The sequence below is a fragment of the Cervus elaphus genome, chromosome 10, assembly GCF_910594005.1.
Source record: "Cervus elaphus chromosome 10, mCerEla1.1, whole genome shotgun sequence".
Taxonomy (NCBI): domain Eukaryota; kingdom Metazoa; phylum Chordata; class Mammalia; order Artiodactyla; family Cervidae; genus Cervus; species Cervus elaphus.
Genome location: NC_057824.1, coordinates 51,561,493 through 51,584,288, shown reverse-complemented (window position 1 = coordinate 51,584,288; position 22,796 = coordinate 51,561,493). Strand labels below are relative to the sequence as shown.

The 22,796-nt window shown below is 43.7% G+C and overlaps 1 protein-coding gene across 3 annotated transcripts; it reads left to right on the top strand.

Annotated features, from left to right (window-relative positions):
• The first annotated feature begins 70 nt into the window (after window positions 1-70).
• On the top strand, window positions 71-22,066 carry PMS2 (PMS1 homolog 2, mismatch repair system component). Of its 3 annotated transcripts, XM_043915321.1 has the most exons (16): window positions 71-228; window positions 2,368-2,507; window positions 3,207-3,293; window positions 3,478-3,580; window positions 4,777-4,960; window positions 7,116-7,283; window positions 8,189-8,286; window positions 9,572-9,671; window positions 11,184-11,268; window positions 12,248-12,403; window positions 13,362-14,229; window positions 15,922-16,089; window positions 18,552-18,652; window positions 18,887-19,056; window positions 20,989-21,172; window positions 21,667-22,066. In XM_043915321.1, the coding sequence occupies exons 1-15, from the start codon at window positions 206-208 to the stop codon at window positions 21,130-21,132; spliced, it is 2,595 nt and encodes an 864-aa protein (XP_043771256.1). In that variant the 5' UTR covers window positions 71-205; the 3' UTR covers window positions 21,133-21,172; window positions 21,667-22,066. The 3 variants fall into 3 exon arrangements, with proteins under 3 accessions (XP_043771256.1, XP_043771257.1, XP_043771258.1); XM_043915322.1 differs by having other exon boundaries at window positions 20,989-22,066; XM_043915323.1 differs by lacking the exon at window positions 2,368-2,507 and having other exon boundaries at window positions 107-228; window positions 20,989-22,066.
• The last annotated feature ends 730 nt before the right edge of the window (window positions 22,067-22,796 follow it).

Here is a 22,796-nt window from a genome sequence, read left to right as displayed (position 1 = left end):
CTAATTGGCCCCTGCTCTCTCGACGTCACGGACTCGACCTTTGACACCACCAATCAGCGAGAAGAAGCTGTGGGAAGCGCTCGCGGCTTTATCCGGAAGTGGGTGGGGCACTGTGTGCGAAGTAGCCAATGGGCGGCCCGGTGGCGGGGTGCCCGTGGGAGCGGCAGAGCGACCAGCTCCGAGTGCCGCCTCAGGCTCTGCATCCATGGAGCGAGCAGACGGGCCGAGGTGAGCTGAGCTTGCAGCGTTCTCTCGTGGTCCCCTTATCTAAGGCCCACGGCGTTCCAGCCCCTGGAACGGAGAGAAAAGTGACCGCGGCGCAGACCGAGCCGGCGACAGGGAGACCCCGGAGCGGGCTCCTTAGTGCGCCCCACACCTGCCGCCCTGTGGGTTCACTTTGAGGTCGGGGTCCGCGGGGATTTCCGCCCCCTGTCCGGACGCCGCTACTCATCCGCGGGCCTGAACCTGGAGCTTGAAATCCCAGTAGACAGAATTCTTCTCCTTTTTACCTGGTTGCGCGCGCTTTCTCTCTTTTTAAATTGAGGGTTGTTTTAGGGGCGGCTTCAAGACACATGCTAATTTGCATAGCCGCACAGTTTTAAAGGACGCAGTGCTTCTGTATCTCCTTGAGTATATTGTTACCCGCAGAGACACCGAATTCGGGGTTAGCAGATCTTCGGGTAGCATTGCTGCACAGTTGTCAGATTCGTGAACCCAGATTCTCTGTGTTTGTTTAAATGTTGTATCTCCACCTCTCCAAATGTCAAGGCTGGGCCCGTATAGGATGTCCTGCTAAATCAACTTATTTTTAGAGGTACTTTTTTCCATTTTATGTGGTCTCGTCTGCAGTTTTTACATTTAATACAAACTTGAGTAGAATTTTTTGCAAGGTAAAATGAAGAGGAAGAATTTTTTTTTTTTTTTTTTTTAAATAAGGGTATACCGAGGATATGGGCTTCCCTGATGGCTCAGTTGCTAAAGAAGCTGCCTGTAACGCAGGAGACCCGGGTTTGATTCCTGGGTCGGGGAGATTCCCCTGGAGAAGGGATAGGCTACCCACTCCAGTATTCTTGGGCTTCCTTGACCGCTCAGCGGTTAAATAATCCGCCTGCAATGCGGAAGGTCTGGGTTCGATTCCTGGGTCAGGAAGATCCCCTGGAGAATGGAAAGTCTACCCCCTCCAGTATTCTGGCTTGGAGAATTCCATGGACTGTGTAGTCCATGGGGTTGCAAAGAGTCGGACACGACTGAGTGACTTTCACTTTTGAGGATATACTATGTCCAGGTGACAAGTTGTGGTAAAAAAAAAAAAAAAATCTACCTGCCAGTGGAGGAGGCCTAAGAGATGTGGGTTTGATCCCTGGGTGAGGAGGATCCCCTGTGGGAGGAAATGGCAACCCAATATTTGTGCCTGGATAATTCTTGGAGAGAGGAGCCTGGCCGGCTACAGCCCATGGGGTTACAGAGTGAGACATGACAGCACACACACCTAGTAGACAGTGCGGTGCTAGTAAGTTCTTGAAAAAGTAAAATTATTTGACCAGTTTTGTGGTTTCTAAAGTAACTCTGGTGGTATCATGGGGGATTAATTGAAGTAGAGAGAAAACAGAGACAAACCCTTTGGAAAATTCTGAAAGGAGGTAGAGTCAGGACTTTGAGGGCCTTTGCCAAGACAGGAACTGACAGCCTGGATTCAGAGTGGGGATTTTTTTTTTTTTTTTTGGGCTCCCTTTGGTCTTCATTGTGGCAGGCGGATCTTTTGTTGGGCATACAGACTCTCTAGTTATAGCTCTCAGGCTTAATTGCTCTGTGGGATGTGGGATCTTAGTTCCCCAACCAGGAATTGAACCTATGTCCCCTATTGCAAGGTGGATCCTTAATCGATGGACCACCAGGGAAGCCCCTGGAGTGGGTATTTGAAGGCAACCATAGGAATAGTTATCCAACTGGTACCTGATTTCTGAGATGGTTTTGATTTTGACATGAACACTGGATTTCCCAGCAAACTTTTGATTTTTCAAATTGTGGGGAAATGTTGCTTTCAGTTTTTAAGAAAGAAGGTCCTATTGTAAGTGTTTATTGACCCATAGCTTGCGGGGGGATATGTGTCTCCCCCAAGCAGATCCCAGTATAATTAGATTTTAAATATCTATTTTACTTGAAGTATCCATTCAGAAGATTTTTTGACATGTTTCAGGATTGTAGACCAACATTTATATTTATGAATATAATTATTGGATATATTAATGTAATGGATGGATTAGACCATTCAGCTGTTAACAGAGATGAATTGTTTCCCACAGTTCAAACCAGGATGAAAATACATAATTGCCTACTTGCTTTGTCTCTTGTAACTGGTTTCTTTAGTTCAGAACTTGCTAAGGCCATCAAACCTATCGATCGGAAGTCAGTCCATCAGATTTGTTCTGGGCAAGTGGTACTTGGTCTAAGCACTGCTGTGAAAGAGTTGGTAGAAAATAGTGTGGATGCCGGTGCAACTAGTATTGGTAAGTTTGGGAGAGTTTTAAACCACAAAAAATAATCAGGTTATGCTATTTTATTCAAGAAACAGTAAGATGATCATTGATATGCTGTGAAATTATTTTTTAAGCAAAAAAAATAAGACTGTAGCAAGACAATCATTGATATGCTGAGAAATTGTTATTTTTTTAAACATAAATTTAGCACCTGTTATGTGCCTAGTACTTGGCTAGGTAGTAATCATAATAATAGCAGTTAACTTTTATTGTGTTCTTACTATGTGCCAGGCAGGCATTGTGCTAAGAACTGTGTAGGTAACATTTAGTCTGCAGAGTAATGAGATTGGAAGTTGCTATTGCAATAATTATTATCTCCATTTTACAAATGAGGCAATTAAGGCACAAGGAATTTGCCTTTTTTGAGCTTTAGCTAGTAAATCTGACCCCCGGGAGTCTGATTCCAGAACCTGTTCTTTTGAAGGCTGTGTTAAAATTACCGTCTTGAAGGAAAGAGGAACGAAAAAAATAGAAATGAAACTACTTTATCGGGGCTAGTAAATAGCCAAGAAAGACTTTAAAGAATAAAATGCACAAGATGACAGTAGTGTATTTAAATAAATATAGTTAGGACTCAAAGTTGCATTTTGTAAGTTATAACTATTGTCTTTCACTCTAAAGTCTTTTCATGTTGATCAATTTGAGAAGTCAGTACTTTAACCTTTTTAGATCTCAGGCTTAAAGACTATGGAGTGGAGCTCATCGAAGTTTCAGACAATGGATGCGGGGTAGAAGAAGAAAATTTTGAAGGCTTAAGTAAGTGGTATTTTGCTAATCCTATTTTAAAATATTTGGGCCCAATATTTGAGAATTTGGGGTAACACTGTTTTAGGAAACACAAAAACAGCTTTTAAAACCAGTCACTTGGGTGGGTACTCTGTGTGTTCATTGCTCTGTCATTTGCGATATCTTGGACTTGGACTCTTCACCTCTCTCTCAGCTCTGAAACATCACACTTCGAAGATTCAGGAGTTTGCTGACCTCACTCAGGTTGAAACTTTTGGCTTTCGAGGGGAAGCTCTGAGCTCACTCTGTGCACTGAGGTGATGCAATGTTTTTATCCTCTAACTTGACCCCTTCTAAAAATCTCTCTGAAAATTTAGACGTCTGATTAGAATCATTTTTTTTACACTTTTCCATATGAATATTCTCAACTTCTAGCTTCTCTGTTCTATCATACTGTCAACCTAAGTGGTAATATTTCTGAAATGTAAGCAATGGATGAATGAAATGAAGCAAATAGTGTATAATATTATAAAACAATTGTTATCCTTATTAAAGCAGAAGCTTCTCAGTTTAAAAGTAACATAGCTAGGTTTCTCTGATAGTTCAGTTGGTAAAGAATCGCGCCTGCAATGCAGGAGACCCCAGTTCGATTCCTGGGTGGGGAAGATCCACTGGAGAAGGGATAGGCTACCCACTCCAGTATTCTTGGGCTTCCCTTCTGGCTCAGCTGGTAAAGAATCCTCCTGCAACACAGGAGAGCAGAGATCGATCCCTGGTTTGAGAAGATCCCCTGGAGAAGGGATAGGCTACCCACTCCAGTATTCTGGCCTGGAGAATTCCATAGACTGTGTAGTCCATGGGATTGCAAAGAGTCAGACACGACCGAGCGACTGTCACATAGGGCCTTCCTTGGTGGTCTAGTGGTTGGGACTAGGTTCCATTTCTGGTCAGGGAACTAGATCTCACATCACTCAACTAAATATCCCACCTGCTGCAATGAAAGATCAAAGATCCCGAGTGCTGCAGCTATGACCTGGTGCCACCAAATAAATAAATTAATTAATTTTAAAAAGTAACATATAGATAAATAGAGATGCCATGTACTACTGATTTTAATTTATTTTGATGTTGAGGAAAAAATTTGCTAAACACTTATTTAATTGCACACATCTTCTAAAATCTTGTTAGAGTAGTAGTATGATAGCTAAACAGAGAAATAAATCTTTATTGGTGAATTCAGAAGTTTTACGATCTTTCATTTTGCAGTTTAACTAAAGCAAGTATCAAAGCTTTTATCAAAATGAAATAGTTACAGAACTCTCTCACTTTCTACTGGGGCCCAAGCTTTAGATTTTATGACGATTCCTCACCTCTTTAATCTCTCTTGATGATCTCAGAAGGATCAGCATCTTTTTAGGAGAGTTTTGAGAGAACGGAAGTGAGAAAACGAGCAGGTGACATCCACCACCTGGGCGTCTTTAGCTGACCGTGCTGTGCTGGCTTTTTCTTACAGCGATGTGACTATTTCTACCTGCCACACGTCTGTGAAGGTTGGGACTCGATTGGTGTTTGATCACAATGGAAAAATCCTCCAGAAAACCCCCTACCCACGACCCAGGGGGACGACGGTCAGCGTGCAGCAGCTATTTTATACGCTTCCTGTGCGCCATAAGGAGTTTCAAAGGAATATTAAGAAGGTACAGTAAGGGATGGTCCAGGGGCTGGGATGCCGCGCCCCCAGCACCTGGGGAGGGGGGGCGCCCAGGCTTGATCCCTGGTCAGGGAACTAGATCCCGCATGCTGCAGCTAAGAGATCACACACTGCAGCTAAAAGATCCTCACTGAAGATCCCGCATGCTGTAACTAAGACCCAGAGCAGCCAAAAAAAAAAAAATACAGTAAATCTAGAATCCCGACTTGCGAGAGCCTGGAGAGTGTAGTGACCAAACGTAGTTCAATCAGGTTGGTTTGCACATCTCTTCATTCTCTTCCTTTAATTTTTTAATATTTGGAGAGGTGCTTAGCTCATCTCTTTCCCTAAAAGACCCAACTTTTGGATGATTTATCCTTTTCTTTTCTTGGAATGAATCATCAAATTGTGTTTTAGAAGGTTTTCTAGTATGGGAAATGAGTCTTTTAAGACTATTTTCTGATCCTCTCTGTATTTTTCAAGAAGATAATTTTTCTTGGTTTCCTGAAAAGTGAATCAGTATAACTTTTATGAATTGGAATGAAAATGAAATAGCTGCATATTATATAACTGTTGTGTTTAAAAAGCAGTTAGAAATTGTCTATTTATGTATATATGTGTATGTGTAAATATGTATGTATGTAATCACATGTATGTAAGTTGTTGTTTAGTTGCTAAGTTGTATCTGACTCTTGTGACCCCATGGACTGTAGCCTGCCACGCTTCTGTGTCCATGGAATTTTCCAGCAAGAATACTGAATTGGGTTGCCATTTCCTTTTCCATGGATGTATATATGTATATATATATAGTCATATGTGTCTATAATTACAGTTTTGTAAAAACAAAGCAACTGGCCTAAATCAGCTTAGAAAAAAGAACTGGGAGAGTAGATGCCTGAATGCTACCAGTGATTTTTCTTGGATCTGCTATAACTTTTGCTGTCTTCCTTGAGCCTTTCTCTTTTGTATCTATGTTTTTTATAATCCAAAAAATTACTTAAACATATGCTGCTTAAAACTTTCTTTACCTCTAAAGCAATTTGTGCTAGTTAAAACTTTATAAAGTTTTGCAAAGTATAGAAAAACTTAAAAAATGTTTTCTTTTTTAATTTAAAAATTAAACATTTTTTGTACAGAGAAAACTTTTATTTTGTATTGTATGATAAACACATCTGTGCCTCAAAAAACATAGGCATAAGAGAACTTGTACTTGCCAGAGACGACCATGGTTAACAGTTTGGTTTGTCTTCCCAGTCTCCTCCTACTTTCATGTATTCATAAATCTTAGAAAATTTTTCAAGATAAATATTAATATTAGGAAATCAAGTGATAGAGAATATGAAACATTTAAATCACATGGAATTGTGTGTGGCAGAAAGTTGGTGCTGTTTCTGGTTGTCTTCCAGACTTTGGTTTGTATTCCTTAGGCTTTAAATGCATACAAATGTTTCTACATATGTTTCTTTCTTTCTTTCTTTCTTTTTTTTGTACAATTCGGATCATATTACATACACTGTTCAGTACCTTGACTTTTTATATAGTATATTGTAGATCTTTTTTGGTCGACTGGTACTGTATTATTCTATATCATGGTACCATTGTATGGATATACTGTAATTAATTAGCCCCTGCTTAGGTTGTTTTTAACTTCTCACAACTACAGATTGTCTCAGTAAACATTTTCATAATATATTTTTGATCGTTTATGCCAGTGTTTTTTTTGCAAGGATAAATTTCCAGAGGGGAGATTCCAACATCAAAGGGAACGTACATCTCAATTTTTATAGCAGAAAACTTGAATATTTTGGAAAGGAAATGGCAACCCAATTTAGTATTCTTGCCTGGGAAATCCCTCGGACAGAAAAGCCTGGCGGGCTCCAGCGCACAGGGTCACAAAAAGAGTCGGATACGACTTAGTGACTCAACAACAACAACAAAAGTACCCATAAGAGTATTACTTCATTGGCTGGCCCTGCACACACAAAAAAAGAACCTTATCCTCTGATTTCTCTTGGATACCATGTTGGGAGATTCAACTCATAAATTGTTTTGTCTTATTGGAAGATGATATGAGAACCTTGAGTTGGCTGTGTAACATGAATCATATGCTTCTTGTAAAACTGAAGTAACCTTGAGTCCTTGGGTTTGTGTTTTTCCAACAGGAGTTCGCCAAGATGGTTCAGGTGTTACAGGCATACTGCATCATTTCAGCGGGTGTCCGTATAAGTTGCACCAATCAGGTTGGGCAGGGTAAGCGGCAGCCTGTGGTGTGCACCAGCGGAAGCTCCAGCATGAAGGAAAACATCGGATTGGTGTTTGGGCAGAAGCAGGTAGTGGTGGGCGGTTGTATAAAACCATTTTCTCACTCTTGTGATTATTGGCAAGTTTCTTTTGTTCCTTTTCAATAGAATAGAGCATTGGAAAAGACCCCGATGCTGGGAACGTTTGAAGGCAAGAGGAGAAGGGGGTGGTAGAGGATGAGATGGTTACATAGCATCACTGACTGAAGGGAAATGAATTTGAGCAAACTCTGGGAGATAGTGAAGGACAGGAGAACCTGGTCCATGGGGTCAGATACAACTTAGCGACTGAACAGCAATAACAAATAGAGAATAAAATCCAGTAATTGATTTTCTTTTAATTAGGCCCCTGTCACAAAAATTAATGTTAAGAGCTATAAGTTTTAAAATAATCTTTTTTTTTTTAAATAATAATAAAATAAAATAATCCTTTTACTCTCTAAAAAAATAGAAAGTTTTGTAGGCAGTGTATCTTTTTTTAAACATTTCTTTGGCTGTGTCACATCTCAGTTGTGGCATGTGGGATCTCCCTTGTGTGGCCCACAGGCTCTCTAGTTACAGCGTTCTGGCTCAGTAGTTGTGGCTTGAATGCTCAGTTGCTCTGACGCATGTGTGATACTAGTTCCCCGACCAGGGCTCGAACCCACATCCCCTGCATTGCAGGGCAGATTCTTAACCATTCCACCACCAGGGAAGTCCTTGTGGGCAATGTATTGATAATGGATAAGTAGGAGCCCCAAGTGTTTCACTTTGCTAATAAATCAAAATTACTCTAAAACTGCAGAAAGCCACTGTTGAGATTCTTTATTCTCTTAACATGGATAGCTTGACTATGAAGGAAAACACAGAGCTCTCGTTATAGCTTCCTTTATGAAGTTTGGAAGTTGAAGTTCTCACTTGGTGCTAAAATCACCATGGACCTTGACTTCTTTCAGCTGCAAAGCCTCATCCCTTTTGTGCAGCTGCCCCCTAGTGACTCCATCTGCGAAGAATACGGGCTGAGCTGTTCCCAGGCTCTGCATAACCTGTTTTGGTAAGTAGATTGCTGCCCAGAAAATTACCATCAGTTTTTCTTTTTTTTTTGAGACTTTTTTTTCCCTTGATTTTGTTTTTAAAAATCGTGCTTTTAAAGTTTATAGTTTCTTATGTCCATCATAAAACTGTAGGCAGTATGATTGCTGAGGAAGCAGGTTTATATGAAGGAATCAGGTACTAAATGCAAACAGTGTTCTGGGTAACTGGTACATTTTAGGGGGTTTCCTATTGAGTTAGCCCTTGTAGAAGAGGCTCTGTCTAGTGAACAAGTAGGATAACTCTTAAATTATGTATAGTGTTTCATTTTATTGGGATCTGGCAGAGACAGGTAGAGGCTGAGTTCATTTTCACTGATGCCTTACTCAGAATCCAATCCAGCATCATCATCATTATTTTTTAAATAATGGTTTATCTACTTGGCTGTATTGGGGTCTTAGTTGTGGCATGCAGGATCTTTAATTGTGGCATGCCAGATCCTTTATTTATTCTTCGTTGCAGCATGTGAACTCTTAGTTGTGGCATGTGGGATCTAATTCCCCAGCCAGGGATTGAACCCGGGCCTCTTGCAGTGGTCCAGTGGCTGAGACCCCACACTCTGGATCTTAGGGAAGTCCCCCAGCATCATTACTTTTAGTGTAAGAAAAATACAGACACTTTTCCATAAACAGGGTTGGCCTTGTGACAGCCCATATTGTTTACTATCTGTCCACTTGCCTTTGGCTTGTGCCTGAAATTAAAGATGAAGATTCACCTTTTTATGTTATAGTATCAGTCTTACAGAAACTCAGATATCCCAAGGGTAGATCTCAGGTGAAATAAGCCCGTAACCAGTGCATTAGTTGATAGAAGTTTGCCGACTGAGAACAGATTTTTAAAGGGAGGAGAATGTGGGCAAAGAGCCTGGATTCAGGTCCCTGGGCTCCATGGATAGCTTGGTGGGGACTGCACAAAGGTTCTAGAATGTGAATGTGGGGTGAGATCTGCTCCTTATGTGGAGGCCGAGGACTTCATAGGGAAAGTGAGAGCCAGAATGAATCGGTTTTGAAATCACTGACCTACCCGTGGTGGATTTATCAATAACGGGATCTTGGGACACCCCAGAGGGTCTGTGTTCCTTTCATGCTTCACCAGAATGGAGCACACACATTACCTGAAATGTTAATACCTGTCAGCTTGTCACCGGGGATTATGTTTTTACTTTTCACTTTGAGAATGTGCTGAGTGATATGTGTCTGATCCTTTCCACTCTGGAATCCTGCCCTAATGGTATTAACATTGAACAGTATCTCAGGTTTTATTTCGCACTGTGCTCATGGCGTGGGAAGAAGTTCAACGGACAGACAGTTTTTCTTTATCAATCGGCGGCCTTGTGATCCAGCAAAGGTATTTCAAGATTTGGGGTGATTAGTTTTTTCCTTCTAGCCTTCACTTTTTATTTTTTATAAAATAACATTTTCTGACACAGGCAATTTACGTGGAACTTGAAACTCTGATTCAAAAACATGAGTAAATCTTTTTTTTCATTCTTCTAATCAATTTTATTCTAAAAACATGTTTTTATGCAAATATATTATTTAAACCGACAATGCTATATTATTGTCATTTAAAATATATTTTTAGAATGTCTCACTATTAGTTTCTTTCTTTCTTTCTTTTTTTTTTTTTTAGTTTCTTTCTTTTTAAAAAGATTTTTATTTTACATTGGAGTGTAGTTGATTTGCAGTGTTGTGTTTTAGGTGTATAGCAGAGTGGTTCAGGTATACACATAACATATATCTATTCTTTTTCAAATTCTTTTCCCATTTAGATTGTTACAGAATATTGAGTAGAGTTTCCTGTGCTATATAGTAGGTCTTTGTTGGTTATGTATAAATCATCTTATTTTAGACCTTTAAAAATGTGTACCATACAGTGGTTTCAATTATACGTCTGTGTGTGTGTGTATACATATGGACATATGTTAATAACCAATATATTTATTATCACAAAAGTTATCGCTGTTAGAAGACAGGAGACATTTACAATCCCCACTGTCATCTAGACTCTGGTGTAGAATGACACGTGTCCACGTGCCTCTGTATCTTCTTTCTATTTTAATGTGTTTCATCCATTTTCCAGGAAAGTAAGGCCCAGATTGCTTCCGCTTCAAGCTAAAACTGATCGTCTTGATATGATGATAGTATTTTTTAATGGTCGGTTTTGATTTTACATCTTCAGCAGCGTTATCCCTCAGTCATGGTTTCTGTTCTCCGGTGATCATTCACAATCACTTCTTGGTTGGTTTTCTGCCATGCCACATGGCTGGGGGGGTCTTAGTTCCTCAACCAGGGACTGAACCCTGCACCCTCAGCAATGAAAGTAGGGTCTTAACCACCAGGCCGAGAACTCCTCCAAATTACTTCTGCCAACCAGATATGATTCAGCTTCTAAATTTTTAAACTGTATTATAATGGGTGTGATTTTTATGGCTTATCTGTAATGCCATTTGATAGTCTCATTATAAAGTCATATAAATACACTTCTATGTACATGCAAATGTATTTTATGAGCATTTAAACTACATCACATTTTACTGACATCTCTTCAAGAGCATCTTCGTATTGGAAAAAGATTCAGTTTTATGAATCTGTGCTTAAAAATACCCCTTGGAGGGGCAAGAGGAAACCTTTTTGAGGTGATGGATATCTTCATTAGCTTGATTGTGGGGATGGGTTCGCGCTTGTATGTATATATCGGAACTTATCAAGTTGTACACTTTAAGTTCAGTTTGTTTTAGGCCAACTCTACCTCAAGAAAGCTGTTAAAAATGTATCCTTTTAATAGTTGATTAGAGTATTGTTAGAACACTGGGGAAAGAAACATTTATTCTTTTCTAATCTTTGTTTCTTTGTGTAGGTTTCCAGACTTGTGAATGAGGTCTATCACATGTATAATCGACATCAGTACCCATTTGTTGTTCTTAATATTTCTGTTGATTCGGGTAAGTTCTGCGGAGGTTTCAGTAAAATTGGTGACTTACTCCTGAAAGAATAAAATGAAATTATAAAGCTCAGATATGACTGGAAAATTTTATACAACAGTTAATGGCTATATACATTTTTATAAACTAAAAAAATTTAAAAAGTATTTTATTTTAGACTTTTATTTTTTTTTAGACTTTTATTTTTTTATACAGGCTTTCCTGCTTTCTACTTGGAACTTTGTTAATTGTGTTATTAGGAAAATGTGATTTTTTCATGTCAGCCAAGGGAGAAAGTTGACTAAATGTTTTTCCTAATTTTGAAAATAATTCATTTCATGTAGGTATTTTTCTTCTGATAGCTGTTATTATGGTTTATTGTTATCCAGTGTTTTTTCTAGATGCTTAGAAATATATATTTGCACACCTTAAAAAATATATATATACCTAATGGTATGTGTATATATATATATATATATCTCCATAGTTTTTGGAACGGGAAAATAATTTTGGATAATTTTGTATTGTGCTCTTTAACCTTAGATGTAAACATTTCTTTTCAGAAACATGATTCTAATATTAATAGCTATATTGTATTTCGTTGTGTGGATATATCTTGATTTGTGAACTTTTATGTTTGTGCTTATTTTAGTTGTTTTCAGCTTTTGGAAATTTAAATTCTTTTCTTCTAGATAAATCATTATCTATATCTTTGATTGTTTCTTTAAGATAAACTCCTAAAAGTAGAATCATTGGGTCCGTGAATGTGATCCTGTTATACCAGTTTATACATCTATCAACAATGTACTAGGGATTGTAAGTTTTAAGCAGATTCAGTAGGTGATAAAAATGACGTTTTAGTTTGCAATTTTAACCTATCTTTTCATAGGTTTATTTGCTTTTTTTTCTTTTGCAATTTTCTTTTGCAATCAAGTGCTTGCGTAGTTCTTCTGTTTTGCTTAAGGTGGACTTAATCAGCATCTTTTCCATTTTGCTTTAGAATGTGTCGACATCAACGTTACTCCAGATAAAAGGCAAATTTTACTGCAAGAGGAGAAGCTTTTGTTGGCAGTTTTAAAGACGTCTTTGATAGGAATGTTCGAGAGTGATGTTAACAAACTCCAGGTCAGCCAGCAGCCGCTGCTGGATGTGGAAGGTAAGAAAAACACCAGCATGTAAACGGTTTCTATAGCCTGCAGCTGTCCTGGTACTGTCAGTTTTTTTGGAGGTAAAGTTTTTTTTGGCATGAAAGAAAATCTCCCTTTTTAGACAGAGAAGATGTGTCATCCTAGAAAGCATGTTGCTACAGATTTTAAGGTAATCTGGATAAAAAGAGACACGAGCTGCCTCTGTTATCATGCAGGGCTCCATTCTACCAAGACTCACCCTTGTCTTTCAGTAAACATGTCCTGATTTTGGCAAGCCTTTTGTTAATTTCCAGAGTTCTGAAAAGTTGATTCTGATAATTTTTTCCATTTTCTCCTATTTCTTATGGAGTAGGGAATTTGGGGGGAGGTTCTTATTTTGCCATTTGCCTTCACATCCCCCGTGTGTTCATTGCTGAGTGGCACATTGAGATGAGACTTGGCCTAGAGAGTTTTACAAAGCGGTTGTACCAATGTCCCCACCACCAGCAGTATTTAAGCATCCCATTGGATCCTCAACCTTGTAAGCATTTTTTTTTTTAATTTACCTGTTCTGAAGAGTATATAGCCGTATCACATCGTGGTTTTAATTCGTGTCTCCTTCCTGGTTCATGTAGTACTGTGTTCATACCTTGGATCAGCCATACAGAGCTTCTCTTGTGCAAAGTGCATGTTCATGTGAAAATATCCCCTTATTCCATTTCTGCATGGGCTCCCCGGTGGCTCAGCGTTAAAGAATCCGCCTGCCCATGCAGGAGACTTGGGTTCAGGGCCCAGGTTGGGAAGATCCCCTGGAGGAGGGCATGGCGACCCAGTCTAGTATTCTTGCCTGGAGAATCCCATGGACAGAGGAGCCTGGTGGGCTACAGTCCATGGGGTTGCAAAAGTCGGACACGACTTAGTGACTAAACAACAATTATTCCATTTCTGCACAGCGTCTGATGCCCTTCTCTGTTTGCATCTGCTTAGGTCACTTAATAAAAAGGCCTTCAGCAGAGATGGAGAATCCCGAGCCAGAAAAGCGGGATGATCCTGCTCCATTAAGGACTCACGGAGAAGAGAAAAGGGCAGTGACCATTTCTAGGCTGAGAGAGGCCTTTTCCCTTCGTCACTCGACTGAGAACAAGTCCCGGGGTCCGAAGGCCACCGATCCAAGGCGGGTTTCTCTGAGGCAGAAAAGCAGTGCCCAGGTCCCTAGGGCTTCGGGGCCCCCCTGCTCCCAGAAGCACATCTCTGAACCTGGGGAGGAAGGGAGGACTTCTGCTCAGGGGCCCCATGACTTGATGGGCAGAGTGGAGATGGAGGAGGACTCGGGGCACGGCAGTGCATCTGCCAGCTCTGAGGAGGCGTCCAGCACCCCTGAGACGAGCGGCCACCCCAGCACTGACCGGGCGGCAAGCTCCCCCGAAGGTAGGTTTTCCCAAGAAAATGTGGAGTCTCGGGAAAAGTTACCTGAAACTGACTGTCGTTTTTCAGGCACAAAGTGCCATTTAGACCAAGAAAGCGGCTCCACATCTAGAGTCTTGCCACAGCCTACGAAGCTCTCATCCCCAAACGCAAAGCGTTTTAAAAAAGAAGGGATTCCTTTAAACCCCGACGTCCTTCCAGAGTCGGTGAAAACCCAGAGTGCATCGGCGTCCGAGGTGGATGTAGCTGTGACAATTAATAAGAAAATAGTGCCCCTTGATTTTTCCATGAGTTCTTTAGCCAAACGAATAAAGCAGTCGTGTCAGCAAGAACAGCAACGAGACAGTCAACAGAATTATAGGAAGTTTCGGGCAAAGATTTGCCCTGGAGAAAATCAAGCAGCAGAAGACGAACTAAGAAAAGAGATCAGGTAACAATTTTCTTTAAAGAACTCTTACCATGCAATTCTGCAACCTGAAACCTTGCAATAATTTTTTTCCTTATATTTCACACAGATTTGGTCCAAATCAATCAAAGCCTTCTTGACTCCAATTTTATTCCTCTTCCTGGAGGTTTTCAGCCCATGGTATCTTCTCCCTGCATTGAATTCAGGACACCTTTGGGGAACATTATTGATATTTTCCATCTTTCCATTTAATGTGTATGAGGGAGAATTACCAAAGCTATGATTTCAAGAAGATGGTATCAGATAAGGTTAAGTAAAAAAGGCAGTTTAAAGTAAAAAATCTGTATACAGATAATAATAAAAAACACTAGTCACTGCTACTTTCTTGACAATAATCATGTCTAACATTGTGATTCTTAAAAATGATGAATTCTCTTGAAATATTTAATTTTTAAAAAGACATTTGTTTGTTTTTGGCTGTGTTGGGTCTCCGTTGCCCTGGAGACTCTCTCGAGGCAAGCAGGGGCTGCTCTAGTCGGAGTCCGCGGGCTTCCTTCTGTGTGGCTTCTTGTCGCAGAGCATGGGCTCTGGGGCGAGCAGGGTTCAGTAGTTGCAGCTCCCAGGCCCTGGAGCACAGACTCAGTTGCTCCAAGGTATGTGCGACCTTCCTGGATCAGGGCTCAAACCTGTGTCTCCTGTACTGCCAGGAGGATTCTTCACCACTGAGCCACCAAGGAAGGCCAAAATATTTAACTTACACTTTTCTTATCATTTGTTTTAAAAATATTTGGACAGAGACAATTCTAGGGACAGAGGAGCCTGGCCAGCTACAGTTCATGGAGTCGCAAGGAGTCGGACATGACTGAGTGACTGGGCACACAGCAAGCTGTAGAGCTTTGTTTCTTGAACCTAGGTGCTCAGTTCTAGTTCTGGGTCGTGCCGGGAGATACACCTGCCAAAGACACGGAAAGACCAGGGTCTTGAGGCTGGCACAGGTTTTTCCTGTAGGGAATCTGCCTGGGGAACCAGAGTCGACTCAGACAGTTCCTGAAAGAGCAGTTAGAGCCAAGGAGTTGGTATTTGTGCCATTTATATCAGTTTGTTGCCTCTCAGCTCCAAATCCACACTTCGCCCTGCTTTTGCAATCCTGATTGGTATTGGGTCACAGTCCTGGAGGCTAGACCATAGGTGCCTTTCTCTTGGTGCACTGTTAGACATAACCAGCAGGGGGCGCTGGAGGGACTCTTCAAGGCCAAGTGGGAGCCGCGGCTTCCCCTCTTGCTTTCTGCCATTCCCTGTCTTTTCCTACATCTGAGATGCCCTGTTAAGTGCTTGGAGCATGAAGGATTGATTCCATTTATTTTAAACAATGTACAGACAAAGGTCTGGAAGCATATGCACCAAATCATTAATGATTTAGTAACTAAGTCATGGGGGAGTTAGATGAATGCAGGAATAAGTAATGTTATCTTTAGACAGTGTGATTATTAGGGACTTTGTGTTTTTGTATTTTTTTTGTTTTTAAACAGAGAAAGAAACAATATTTTATAATCAGAGAAAGAATGTTTTAAAATGTCTTCTAAAACGGGAATTCTGTAGCAGTCCAGGGCTTAGGACTCAGCCCCGCTTTAATCACCGGTGGGAGAACTAAGATCCCACAAGCCGTGCAGTGTGGCAAAAACAAAAAACTTTTCTAATTGAATTTTCTACACACAGCAAAACGATGTTTGCAGAAATGGAAATCATTGGTCAGTTTAACTTGGGGTTTATTATCACCAAGCTGAATGCAGATATCTTCATAGTGGACCAGCATGCCACGGACGAGAAATACAACTTCGAGATGCTTCAGCAGCACACTGTTCTCCAGGGTCAAAGGCTTATAGCGTAAGTGCATTTCAATGCTCAGAATTCGGTGTCATTTCACATCCCAGACTTAGCGTATAGCTGTGTCTGTCTTTATCTCTGGCTTCCCTGGTGTCTCGGTGGTCCACCTGCCAATGCAGGAGGCTTGGGTTTGATCCCTGGTCTGGGAATATCCCCTGGAGGAGGAAATGGCAACCCACTCCAGTATGCTTGCCTGGAGAACCCCCTGGACAGAGGAGGCTGGCAGGCTACAGTCTATGGAGGGAGGTCATAGGGAGTCAGATACAACTTGGCAAACAGCAAATCTTTTATCTATTTATCTATGTTTTTTGGTCCTAAATATCCTTAAAGCAGATTTCATACTTTTTGCATAATAATAGTCATACCTGCCCTTTATGTAGTGCTTATTTTGTGCCAGGCACTGTTGAAAATTTTGCATTTAATCCTCACAAACCTTTGAAATAGTTACTGTGTGTACCACCATCTCATGGGTGATAACACTGGACACACACACAGAGGTTAAATCACTTGCCCAAGATCACACAGCTTATGGGTTCTTTAACGATCAAACCTTTTTAGCTATTCAAAAATGCCCATCACTGGTTGGCCAGGAAATCCTTTTGATGAAGGACAGTTTATAGTATGTCTATTTAGAGTAGGTGGATCCCCTGGAGAAGGAAATGGCTACCCACTCCAATATTCTTGCCTGGAAAATCCCATGGACAGAGGGGCCTGGTGGCCTGCAGTCCATGGGGTTGCACAGCGTCGGGCTCAACTGAGCGACTGACGCTGCACTTCACCTCCTGTGTTCAGAAGGTCAGCAGTGCCCGTGTGTCTGTCCTCAGCTATGGTAGAGCGATTCCAGTGATCAGTCACCGCAGCATTTGGTATTTCTCTCTTTAGAAACAAATTGAATGTTTTACAGTGACCACTCTACAAGGCAGTGTGGTGGTGTGGCATGTAAACCAGAAATCTTAAGTAGAGTCGTAAGGAGAGGTCATGGATTTTCATTCGGGAAATTATGTAATTAGCTCAGATCCCAACAGCAGCAGATCCCGTCATGAGACGTCACCGCTGAAACCGTCTCTCAGCTGGAACCCTTACCTGGTTTATTTGCTGAGTACTCTGTTTCCTCTGTCTCTGGCAGAATGGTTTAATTACCTTTATTTCTAGTAGGAGTAGTAAAGACATTGAATGAGCCACTTTAGAATAATGAGTTACTCCTATCCCTCTCACAGAGGCCATTTATTTTTTAGCCATTTTGCATAATTACAGTCTTGTTTGTGGCCTTTCAAGTTGACCTGGATAATCCCAGGCCACAGTGGGTTCCCAGTGGACCACACTTCGGGATGAAAGGGTAAAGACCACAGCTGCATCCTTTCCTACCAGGCCCTGCCTCGCTTAGCCCTGACGACCTCTTCAGCTGTCCTAAGCCCTCCTCTCCTCTTCTCTACACTTGAGCCACCCTGGCCATCCTTTGTTTTCCCTCAACAGACCTGATGAATTCCTCCCTGGCCGTCAAGCGGAAGGAAGCAGATCTGTGTGTGGCTCTGGGAACATCCATGGTCCATCCTAAGGCCTTTATACAAACTATTGTCTCTGCCTAGAGCACTTGTTACCCCCATCCCCTGATAACTGCTTTTCACCCCCAGATCTCAGCCCAAAGGTCACTTGCTCAGAGAATCCCACTCTCCAGGCCAAGTCTCACGTGCTGTGTGCTCCCAAGTCTCTGAGTGTCTCTTCTTCCTGATTCTCTCTGTAGTCTGTAATTAGAGTTTGTTTGCTTGACTGTTCATCAGTGTCTTTTTTCCCCACTAGACTGTTTGTTCCATGAGAGCAGAGAACGGGTCTGTGTTTGCTCACCTTTATAGCTCCTGTCTTTTAGCCGTTTCTGTAAACCGGTGGAGGGGTGGGTGGATCGCTGGAAGGAGAGATGGTTAGATGAAGGATGTAGGCAGGAGAAGGAGCAGGATAGTGGTACAGATGTCATTTCCTCTGTTTTCAAATGTCTATAATGACCGAAGCTGAGTTTTCAAATTCCCTTTATTGTGAGGAGGAAAAATAGCTTTTTTAGGTTATATTGTTATTGTTAAAAAAAAAAGTCATTGGGGTGGGATGGCAGATTGAGGAAACAAACTACTTTTGGAGTTAACTCTGACTTCTAAGAAGATCTTAAAAAAAAAAAAAAAAAAAGTGAAAATTAAAAGGAAATGCTTAGGACTTCCCCAGCGGTCCAGTGGTTAGAACTCTGCACTTCCACTGCCGGGGGCACGGGGTTCAATCCTTTATTGGGGAACTAAGATCCCACATGCCTTGGCGTGGCCAGAAAGAATTTATTTTTTTAAAAAAGGAAATGGAGTTTTGTGACAGGTGAGGTTCACAGCTGAAAGCATGTTATTCATGTTTGAATAAATCACAAAATTGTTTTAATTTCATTTCTGTCTTCGAGCCTTCAAGATCTAGTTTGGGTCTCTGTTTTTCAGACCTCAGACTCTCAACCTAACAGCTGTCAATGAAGCGATTCTAATAGAAAATCTGGAAATATTCAGGAAGAATGGCTTTGACTTTGTTATCGATGAACACGGTAAGTTATTACTTAGAAGGTAGGGTTGTGTCCTCGTAGAGCCGAGAACGATCTCCGAGGCCCTGCACACTGTGTTTTTTTAGAGGTGGACAGGCTTTCCCCCCGAGCACTTGGCGTCCGCAGTGTCTTTCAGATGTTCCTGACAAGTGGCACCCAAATGAAATGCATTTTTTTTTTTTTTGAAACGCATTTTTCAAATGATGATGGCTTTCCCCCTGCATTGTCTTCTTTCAGCGCCAGTTACTGAAAGAGCCAAGCTGATTTCCTTGCCAACCAGTAAGAACTGGACCTTTGGACCCCAGGACATAGACGAGCTGCTCTTCATGCTGAGCGACAGCCCCGGGGTCATGTGCCGGCCCTCCCGCGTCCGGCAGATGTTCGCCTCCAGAGCCTGTCGCAAGTCTGTAAGTCGGGAGCGCTCGCCCGCAGGGTCCCCAGGGGCCTGCTCCAGCTCGAGAGTCCTCGGTTCAGCCCCGAGCAGCCCTGTTAAGTGTGGGTGGTGGTCACCCTGGGCCGCGTGCCGAGAGGGTCCCGCCGTCCTCAGCCAGCGTAACCCTGAGCCCTGCACGGCCGCTCTGACCCACGGTTACTGCGTCCCCGAGGCGGTGTCCTCCCGGCGCCTCCAGCGTTCCCTCGCAGTCCGCCGTTTGTCCCTGTTGTTCGTCTGTGGGCCTGATGGGTATTAATGATCCTGGTGGAAAAGGAGTAGGTGCTGCCAGTTCTTGACCCCATGGGAGGTTGTCTGGAAGCCCGGCGGTCAGCGGGCGTTTTGCAGGAACCTCCAGTGCGGGCAGTATGTGTTTTCTGGCTGCCGCCCCCCGACGCTGGCGGGGCCCTGGTGCTGTCCCCACACAGCGCGCAGACTGGGGGCTGTCTCCTCTGCACCCAGGGGCCCATGTCCTGCCCTTGGCTCTCGACATGCCAGCCATACCATCTCCTTCCTGCCGCGAGCCCTCTGCCTGGATGCCCTGCTCCACACGCCTTGCTCGCCCGCCCGGTTCCCTCCGGCCCTCCCTGAGCACCCAACTGAAGTAGCCTCCCCGCAGCGCTGCAGAGGACAGGCGGGCGCGCTGTTCCGCTGAGGGCAGGCAGGGACGTTTGAGCGGCAGCCTGAGGGAGAGGGGCCCTGAGACACGCAAACGCCTGCGGGAAGCGTGTGCCGGGGAGAGGGCGCGGCCAGTGCCAAAGGCCTGAGGCAGGTACTTCCTTCACGGGCTTGTGCAGGAGACCAGGGGGTGTCTGTGAGGCTGGGTCGGGCGGGAAAGGCTGCTTGCTTGCAGATGTGGGTGCGAAGGCCGGTGAGCGCCACGTCACGTGGAGCACTTGGTCTTTTATACAGGTTGGGGCTGGCTGCGGGTTTTTTGTGTTTGGGTTGCTCCGGGTCTTCGTTGCTGCGTGCGGGCTCTCTGGCTGCGGAGAGCAGGGGCTCCTCCTTGCCCGGGGAGCTGTCGTGGCGCCCGGCTCTCGGTGCCCGGGCTTCAGCACTTGCAGCGCGCCAGCTCCGTGGTTTCGGCTCACTGGCTCTGAGCGCACAGGCTTCAGTAGCTGTGGCCCCCGGGCTCTAGAGCACAGGCCCACTCGTGGCGTAGGGACTTGGTGGCCCTGTGGTATGTGGGATCTTCCTTGTCCAGGGATTGCACCCATGGCCCCTGCTTTGGCAGACCGACTCCTGTCCACTGCGCCACAGGGGAGGCTCCTGACAGAGTTTTAAGAGGAATCGCCGGCCCTGAGTGGAGGATGGGTTGAAGAGATGATGGGGTTGGGGCAGCAGGGATACCTGTTAGGCCACTGCGATCGCCAAGGTGTGAGGTCACGGAGGTGGGGTTGTGGGTGCTGGTGGAGCTGGCGAGACTGGTTGGTCCTGGGTGGGAGTGGGCCGTGGCCCTCTCAAGGGTGTGGCACCATGAGGGAGCCACGGAGGGGCTGGATTTCACAAAGGGGCCCGAGGGCTGGGGCCCTAGAAGGCGAGGTTCTTCCAGATAGGACTTTGCAGGGAACGCAAGACAAAGTCTTGTCCAGCCTCCCTGTAGAGAACACTGCTTCTGAAGAACGGCTGTGCTGTGCTTAGTCGCTCAGTTGTGTCTGACTCTTTGTGATCCCATGGACTGTATGTAGCCCGCCAGGCTCCTCTGCCCATGCGGGATTCTCCAGCAAGAATACTGGAGTGGGTTGCCATGCCCTCCTCCAGGGGATCTTCCCCACCCAGGGATCGAACCCAGGTCTCCCACATGGCAGGCAGATTCTTTACCGTCTGAGCTGCTAGGGAAGTCTGAAGTGTGGCTGTTCTAACCCAAACTAGTAAAGCTTTAACTGAAGCCATCATGTCTCACACGCAGGTGATGATTGGAACCCCTCTAAACACAAGCGAGATGAAGAAACTCATCACGCACATGGGGGAGATGGACCATCCCTGGAACTGTCCCCACGGAAGGCCCACCATGAGACACATTGCCAACCTGGATGTCATTTCTCAGAGCTGATGGCACTTCTCGTTTTATAGAGCTGTTGATCATATTGCAGGTTTTTCTGTTTTGCAAGGCAGGGCTTTAACGAACCGTTTGGGGGGTGTGTTTCTAAATGCAGCTGCTACTTCCAAAGGTATCAGATCCATTTAGAAATAATCTTGTGGACTTTTTTGATCCACTGCTTGCAACACTTTTTTTGTTTTGCATTTAAACGCGTGCCTGTGTGTATATAGAGGCAAGAGTATATTTTACAGAAATAGAGCACTTTAGAAGTCACTGGGACCTCTGCTGTGGCCTGACGTGTTTTGGTCTGTAACTTTCAGCCCTTAGTGATGATTAAGTCCCTAATGGTTTCACTGCATTAAGTTAACATTTACAGTTGTTTGGAGCTAGTCATTCTGAACCCTGATGCATATTAAATTTAGAAAAGAATCCTAGAAAACCCAAGGGGGTTTCTCTGTCCAGCTGGAAGAAGTCAAGCAGGTGGATTGGGGTCTCTCTTTTCTGTTTCTTTCCTTGTCGTTGTAATTTTTGTTTTGTTTTCGGCAGTGTCGCGAGGTTTTCGGGGATTGAACCTGGACCACTGTGGTCAAAGCCCAGGATCCTAACCACTGAACCGACAGGGAGCTCCCGGATCTCACTTTTTAAATGTTCCCGCTGCAGCCAGAATGGCAAAGACTGTTGTGGGTGCTCAGGTGCTCAGTTGTGTCCAACTCTTTGCGACCCCGTGGACTGTGGCCTGCCAGGCTCCTCTGTCCTTGGCATTTTCTAGGCAAGGATACTGGAGTGGGTTGCCATATCCTTCTCCAGGAGATCTTCCCGACCCAAGGATCGAACTCAAGTCTTCTGCGTCTCCTGCTTGGCAGGTGGATTCTTTACCACTGAGACACCTGGGAAGCCCAAAGACTGTTGTAGGCAAGGGGAAATAAAAGATTCTGATTTTTCTGTACCTTTGATGCTGTGATTTGATTTCCTTGGAGTGTGGACTGCAAGATGCTTAGTTACTGACTGTACTGGAAGGAGAATCCCTAGTCTGTTGTCAGCTTTTCATAGAATCTCATCCCATTTGAACTCTGCCTGAAATGGAAGCAAGCATGCCCTCTGCAGGGTCCAAATGGTGGTTGGTGGATGATAGCCAGTGTGGACCTCCCACCCTAACCCTGCTCTCCACCTTTCTGCCCAGACAGTGGGCTTCCTTCCATTTACAGACTTAGAAGTCCTTAGGTGTGAGGAGACAGTCAAATAATAATTATTGTCACTCATGTAAGCGCTACGCTGGTGGACCTGAAAGATCTCATTTAATATTTGCAAGAATTCTGCAAATTGGGGTTCGAGAGGGAGGGAGGCCTTACCCAGAGGCCCCCTATGCTAATCCCAGAACCCCTGAATACTTGCTCTAGGTGGCCAAAGGGGCTCTGCAAGGGCGGGGCGGGGGCGTGCCCTGGGTTGGTTCTGTGGCCCAGTCTAGCCCCTGTCTTCTTAAAAATGGAGAACTTCCCCCAGCTGTGCCAGAGAGAGAAATGATGCTGATTTCGCAGATGGAGGAAGGTGGCTTCTAGAAACCTGAAGATTGTCCCTGGAGCTGCCAAAGGAACCTGTTCCTTTTGGACTTCTCCGGAAACTGTGAGAGGATAAATCTGTGTTGCTTTAAGCCAGTAAGTTTGGGGTAACTTGTTTAC